The 6988-nt window shown below is 43.3% G+C and overlaps 1 protein-coding gene across 2 annotated transcripts in view; it reads left to right on the top strand.

Moving 5' to 3' along the window:
- Positions 1 to 3621, top strand: part of ATP5C1 (ATP synthase, H+ transporting, mitochondrial F1 complex, gamma polypeptide 1) — an 8706-nt gene extending 5085 nt beyond the window's left edge. Inside the window, exons 6-8 of one of the 2 annotated variants that reach the window (XM_009290409.2) lie at positions 645 to 800; positions 1951 to 2047; positions 3484 to 3621. In XM_009290409.2, the coding sequence (XP_009288684.1) occupies positions 645 to 800; positions 1951 to 2047; positions 3484 to 3487 (257 nt within the window). In that variant the 3' untranslated portion in view covers positions 3488 to 3621. Of the gene's footprint in view, positions 1 to 644; positions 801 to 1950; positions 2052 to 3483 lie in introns of those variants that run through there. The other variant, XM_009290410.2, reaches the window with a different exon arrangement.
- Positions 3622 to 6988: the final 3367 nt, after the last annotated feature.

The raw sequence follows: 6988 nt of genomic DNA, 5'->3' as shown, positions 1-6988 counted from the left end.
CATCCCTGGAGGTATTTAAAAGACGTGTAGATGAGGCGCTTAGGGACATGGTTTAGTGGGCATGGTGGTGTTGGGCTCGATGATCTTCAAGGTCTTTTCCAACCTTAATGATTCTATGATTCTATGTGTCATAAGTTTACCAGATTGTTTTATTTTGGCAGTCCAAGGCTGACGTATCAAGGTGCTGTGGGGCAGGGAGGTTAAAAAGAAAGGTCATACTAATTTTGGTTTGAGATTCTTTCTCAAGCAAGAGTTGTGCATATGCAGAACTCTGTCAGTTCGAGTGTTTTCAGCGCTGAACAGCCTGGGCATTGAGTGACTTTGCACTACTCAGTAAAAATACCCCAGAATGTTTCTGCAACATTGTATGGGAAGATTAAACCCAATACATTGATAATGTATTTGGCCTTCGTCAGAATCTGACTTTCCTGGTATTATATTGAATGAAAACATGTAAAATACTTAATCTGTCTGCTACTTAAAATTTTGTTTTGAAAGTACACATGATACATAGAGAAAACCCCTCTGCGTTGACTTAAGTAGAGAAACAGGCTGGCCTAGTAGTCTGTCGCGTGGCATTGTATTGTTTTGCTAGAAGTAGTGTGTCTTGGATTTTTCCAAGTCCGCTTTTTCATATTTTACAGAAAGTCTGAGTATCTATGATGATATTGATGCTGATGTGCTGAGAAACTACCAGGAATTTACACTAGCAAATATTCTGTACTACTCCCTGAAAGAATCCACCACCAGCGAGCAGAGTGCTAGGATGACCGCTATGGACAACGCTAGCAAAAATGCTTGTAAGTCTACACTGTCGGCTTCCCAGGACTTCTGTAGTTTAGCATGAAAGTACCGACCTCCCTTTGTGTAATTCTTTGTTTCCAAAATTACAAGAAATGAGCTGGTTTCTCTCTTAATACCATTTTGAGTCTGTTTTTTTGAGCCAGTTCAACCGGGATTCTTTTCTGAACGTGTGAACCTTCTTTAATCTTTGGAAGGAGGGATTGCTGTCAAGTATATGAGAAACAAGACTAGGTAACTGGAAGTGAAATAACAGATTCTTTAATAAGAATATGAAATAATACTAATCTTGTAATGGCCAAAAATTCTTAATGCTCTTCTCATGTGGCTGGTCTGAGGATTTCCAGAATCTTTATAAACCTGTACCTACTTGTGAGCCCAAACTAGTTAGTACTGCACCAATTTAAAGGTGGGGGAACTGAAACAATGATGAAATACTTTATCACCTGTCATGCAACAAGTTGAGAATATACAAGTATTCTTGGAAGGTGTCCAAACTGAGTGCAGTGCAGAGAGTATGCAGTTGGTATTTCTGGGAGACAGCTAATAGCTTTTAACGTGGCATGGTGATAAGACTTCAGTCCTAAGAAAGTAATGTTGCATAAAGGATACTGGTGACTGAGTGAAGCTGATGTGATGTGCAATTGGGCTACCTGGAACTGTAAGTATGGCTCTCTGCTGACCGCCTTATCTTAAGAGAAAGAGATGATACATTCTGCGTTTTTTTTTAAAAAAAAAAAAAAAAAAAACTGAAGGAAAAAAATGTCAAAAAAAATCTGGCTCCCTTTGCCAGGACAGCAATAACTTGAAGGAAATACCAATGTAGTTAACTGACAGTGAAATCTAATTTAAAAGCAAATAATGCATGCTTGTGTTATGTTAATACACGTCATGTCATACCATGGTATTTACTAGTCTGTCAGCTGTTCTTCAAATGTTTAACTCTGAGGCCTCAAGCCAAATTACCAAGTTTCTAGGTTGTCTACTAGCGGTGTTATCTGTAGGGGAAAAACCAGAAAAATGCAGTAAGCCTCTTGATCGTTTGCATGGATTTACCAAGACTATTTGGAATTGTGTTCATACAGCTTCTCTTTATCTGTATTTGAATAGTTATTATATGTTTAAATTCCAATCTTAATTTTTTTCTAGCTGAGATGATTGACAAATTGACCTTGACGTTCAACCGTACCCGTCAAGCCGTCATTACCAAGGAGCTTATTGAGATCATCTCTGGTGCTGCTGCTCTGTGAGTACCTGCATAAATGTGAACTAGGAGTTGTTGCAAAGTCACGTAATGCTTGTACGTCCTGCTTCAGTCAGGTTAACGGGGAAGGTTAGGGCATGTGGGTCCTAAAACAGAAGGGAAGACAATCCATGGCATGACTCCCAAGTTTTTCAGCTTGTGCGGTTCTACTAACAAGTGTGAAGTTTGGCAGTCTTTTTTGGCCAGATAAACTTAAAAAGCTGGTAAACTAGATCTTTAGCCTCAACACACATCCTTGCCTGAACAGGCAGTGGTTTTCCTCCTTTTTGGCTTTGAGTGGATTTCCCCCCTCCTCCTTTCTACCTGGGCTTCTCCTGCTCGGTCTGCTCAAACAGCCCAGTAGTGTTGGATGGGGGGAAGGAACTCAGGTGACTGAAATGCTTCTGGATAAATCGGCCTGCGGTGGTGTTCAGAGGCTGAGAGTTTGGGGGTGGGGTTGGAAGAAGGAGGGAATTTCCAGAGTCTGTTGATGCTGAATGTGTATTTTACTTTAAGTTCAGTCTTTTGCTTATTTCCCTGAGAGAGAAGTTTTATGAAGGTGTGTACTGCAGGTTACAGATGCGTGGACTTAGACCACAATTTGTAACTGCCTGTAGCTAATGTGTATTACATCTAACAGCTAAAAATGTGCTATTCTCGGATGCAAATACATGTGTTAATATCCTGTGTGTTTACAACGTGCCTGGAATACATACCATATTGCAGTTACGTGCTGTATTGTGCTCCTCACAATACATTTGCGGTCATAAATACGTGCATAGTTTTGCCTGAATTTGCATGAGTTGCTTCCTAACCTGCTTGTTCTGTTTTTTTCCTCGTAATACCATAACCAGGGATTAATCGGAAAAAGCGGTTCAGCCAAATCAAAGAGGTAAAGTTATGAAACAGAAACTAGATGGTGTTTTAAAATGAATTAACGCAGACGATCTTGGAGTCAAATGAGGAAGTCTGAGTTCAGTGTCATTGGTCAGAGAAACGTCTCTTCCCAAAGGGCTGGGAAACTGCCCGTTGCTAGTTGGAATCTGTCTGAACAAAAAGTTAAGCACCAATAATTTTAAGCAACATACGTCCATGTTAGCATACGTCCACATTGGACATCATTTTCTGTGGTTATTTTAAACATCTCTGAGTTATTGAATTCATTTGCAATAACTGTTTTAATTTTTTCATAGTGCCCTGACCTTATGCAATGACCTATGAGTGTCTGTATGTAAGACATTGTACCTGAAGAGGTTTCTGTAGCGAAATAAGCATATTGAAAATTTAAATTCAAGGAAAGGAAAAGAGAGAGGGAGTGGGGGGGGGGGGGGGGGGGGGGGTAAGGAATATTAATGAGTTGAAGTATTCAAATGGGAGGAGATAAAAAGTTTTAAATAAATAAATGAAAGGGGTTTAATTTGCTTCCATTTTTCTTACAGGTGAAGAAGAGCTCTTCTGAGCACATGGTTTAACCTGCCTGTGTCTGTGCTAACAAGACTGCTCTGTTATTTTGTGAAGAAGTGGTAAAGCCCCAGAAATCTGTAAATTCTTACAATAAACCACCTACATGACACAAATGTTGTTGGTTGTCCATGGAGCAAATGCTCTTGGTGTCCAAATATCTGTGTTTGACTTGGGTATGCTTTGAAACATAATTTTTTTAAAAGCCATGCTCTACATTTTGTAACGTAGCTGGCATGCAAAAGCATATAAGCAGGTGTTTCTTCTTTTGAAGAGTGGAAGAGACTGCCTGTCTTCACCCCGTGTTTAAAAGTGTTGGTTCGTTTCGTACGTTGTATTGTGTGCTGAAGGAGACGCTGGAATAACCTCTCTGCATCGCGCGTCGTTTCGTACGTTGTATTGTGTGCTGAAGCTGGAATAACCTCTCTGCATCGCGCAGTTGGAACACTGATCTCTATCTCATTTGAATAACATACTACTACTGTTTCTAGATGTTCGTATTCTAAAACGAACCAATCTGATTACACGAGTTATTTCGGTGTTTATTTAGGACGCACGCTGTTTCTATCATGGTCTCTGTGTGTGTATATATTTGCATGCCGTAAAATACAGCAACGCCGCAGTTCTTGGCCCTCGCTGAGCATGACAGAAATGTGAGAAAGGAAAAATTTGAAGAACAGGGTATAGCAGAAGTGTAAGAAAGAAAACAGTGGTACAGTGTAACAACAGAAGTGGAAAGGTGCCACTCTCGGTCTGGTAGACAAAACAAGACCCTTGAAGGGCTCGGTAATGTACATGACGGAAATGGGAAGAGAGTTTGCAGAAGAGATCTGAAGAGAATGGAAGTGGCCTCGAGCTTCCACGCAATCTGTGAGCGTGACCCAGGGACAGGCGCAAGCAGCCACCTGCTTGCTCAGGCTGCCGTCGGGTTGAGTTGGAGCTAAGTCAGCTCGTCTAGAAACTGTATAGTCAAGTGCTGAGCTCGAGCTAATGGGTTTCCTTAGAGACAACACGTTGGCTTCGTGAAGTGATGTACTGTTGATACCCTGCAGCCTTGCGTGCTGCCTTTGTGGGCGCACGGAGGTGTACACGTGGATAAGAAGGGAAGCAGGATCATGACCTGAGGTGGGGCTCAGGGAAACGAGAGACTGTCTTGGAGCAGATTTGTTAACGGATTCAGAAAATTCTTCCAACGCCGCCTTTTAAGGAGCTACGGTTCTAATGCTGCTGTTACTCGCACAACTGGAGTGGCAGACTGGTTAGAATGGGTGAATTCAGGCAGTCCTAAAATGTGGGAAGACAAACCACCCACTGGATGTTCCAACAGTGTAGAAGTCCCTGGTCTGTTACGCAATTCCTAGTTCACAACCTTGAGCCTGTAATTCTTTTACACATAACTTTATTTTTATTTAGAACCTTTTTAAATCATGTTTTGTCTTGTTTCCTTTTCTACCTGTGTGCGAAACACTGCTTTGAAACTACAAGCCTAAAAAGACAGTGGATTATAATTTACTCTGTTAAAGTTGAGAGTTAGTCCCGTTCAAACAACTTCCATTTTTTTGAGGTAATCCTGATGATTTATGTTACTCTTTTCCTCTGTAAACATACCCATCCTCTCTATTTTCTTCCATGTGAAATTACATCCCCATTAAGGAATAATTTAGGGCTACTGCTGGCTTTCTAATGCGGTTCCCACCACTGTGCCTGTCCTGATGGCAGGTGAACCAAGGTGCGTGCCCGTAGGGCTGAAGCTTTCCCGCAGTGTCTGAGTTTTTGTGGCTGCCTGGCCTGCTGTCGCCACCTCCATGCAGAGAGCGTGCGACTGACGGGCTCGAGCCATCCATTTCTGTCGTCCCAGAGAGGGATGACGCGTGCGTAATGCTGAGCGCAGAAACGCTGGTCTGTTTGAAACGGTTGGCAAAGTGGAAACTGCCGCGTGGGCCCCGGGCAGGACCTGCCTGGTTCAGCAGCAGCGTGCCAAGTGGTTGGGTCCATGGGGGACCCTCCTGCTGTCCCCAACCCATCTGACCGTTCCCTTCCTTGCCCCCCCCCCCAACATGTCCTTTGATTCCTCTCAGATAGACGAGGAAATCCTTTCTGCAACCTCCAGCCTTCCCTTCTTCCCCCTTTCAAGACACAGGAGTACCTCGCGTGCAGCCCGAGTCAGGTCGATGTACCTAAGGAGTAGCACATCCATAGAGGGAAGTTCTTTCCACGTCCTTGAATCCCATGTTAATTCCCTGAAGAATTCTTGTGAAGTTTCAAAAAGGGGGCCTGTGCATTTGCAGCTTTCCAGAGGACTCACAAAAATGTTTCTAGGATGGGAATTGTGATGCCAGCTCAGAACTGCCCAAAGCTTCTCCAGGGACTGAAGGGAGGGAGCACAGAAGCTCCACCTGCCCTGACGAACCACGAGCTGCGGGACTTTGTCTTGGGTCCAGCTCCCCTCTCCTCAGGTTGCAGACTGGAGATGTGACTGATACAAGAGACCAGGCTGTTTATTGACTAATCAACACCCTACTAATCATCTAATAAATCAAAGAGCTAATTTGTGAACTAACTTATGATAATAGACCACTATTATTTACCATTCTGTCCTTCGCGCTCTGATCAGCTACACACAATTACCGAGTTACGGTTTAGCACTTGCGGTGTTAGCGTATACACGGCCATGACTAACAGTTCTGTTGCTCCTCATTTGACATCCCACACCACTCGGTAACTGTTATTTTTGTTTCTGGATCCTCCTTTTTGCCACCATAGTTCCAACCTTTCCCTGCTCAGTTTTTTCCCCAAATAAACAACTCGCCCATAAACACTTTTTCCTCATTGTTCCCAATTTTGCTACCTCTGTTCCCGAAGTTGGTGTTTCTACTACCTAGGCAATCCTGGCGTTATATGTAATTATTCATATACCTGCCTACATACAGGTGACCTTGCAAGGTTCTGCTTCCCCAAAAGATCCTCCAAACTTCCCTTCAATTTGGCTTATACTGGCTCTTAAAAATGCATTTTTTTTTGGCGATTCCAACATATGCAAAAAATTGCAGCATCAGAATAGATTCACAAAAGTCTTCTCTTTCTTAGCTCTGACGCTGGAGGAATTAATGAAATTAGAAAGGGGAGAAGTTGTAACAAATCAGCCTTTTTTTTGCTGCAAAGGAGAACCGTCCCCTACGAGCCTTCCGGCATTAAAGCCAATTTTGTTTTAAAGTGTCTTAAATCAGGCTTCTTCGCGCGTCCTTGAGAAGTCTCTTCGCTGTCAAAGGATTCTCTTACACCAAAATTTCCTCTCCCATTTCTCAGATTCCTGTTCCTCACAGCGCAGGCCTAATCCTGCATCTCCCTCGTGAGCGCAGGAGGTTGCTGATGCAGTGCTGGCGACGCGTGCGGCACGCGTGGCGACGCGTGTGGTGAGGCCGTACAGCCGCGGAGTGACGCAGCGGGGCCCGACAGCCCGAAACCGCAATCTCCAAACCGCAA

The sequence above is a fragment of the Aptenodytes forsteri genome, unplaced genomic scaffold (assembly GCF_000699145.1).
Source record: "Aptenodytes forsteri isolate BGI_AS27 unplaced genomic scaffold, ASM69914v1 Scaffold173, whole genome shotgun sequence".
NCBI lineage: Eukaryota > Metazoa > Chordata > Aves > Sphenisciformes > Spheniscidae > Aptenodytes > Aptenodytes forsteri.
This window is presented reverse-complemented; position numbering and strand designations above follow the sequence as displayed.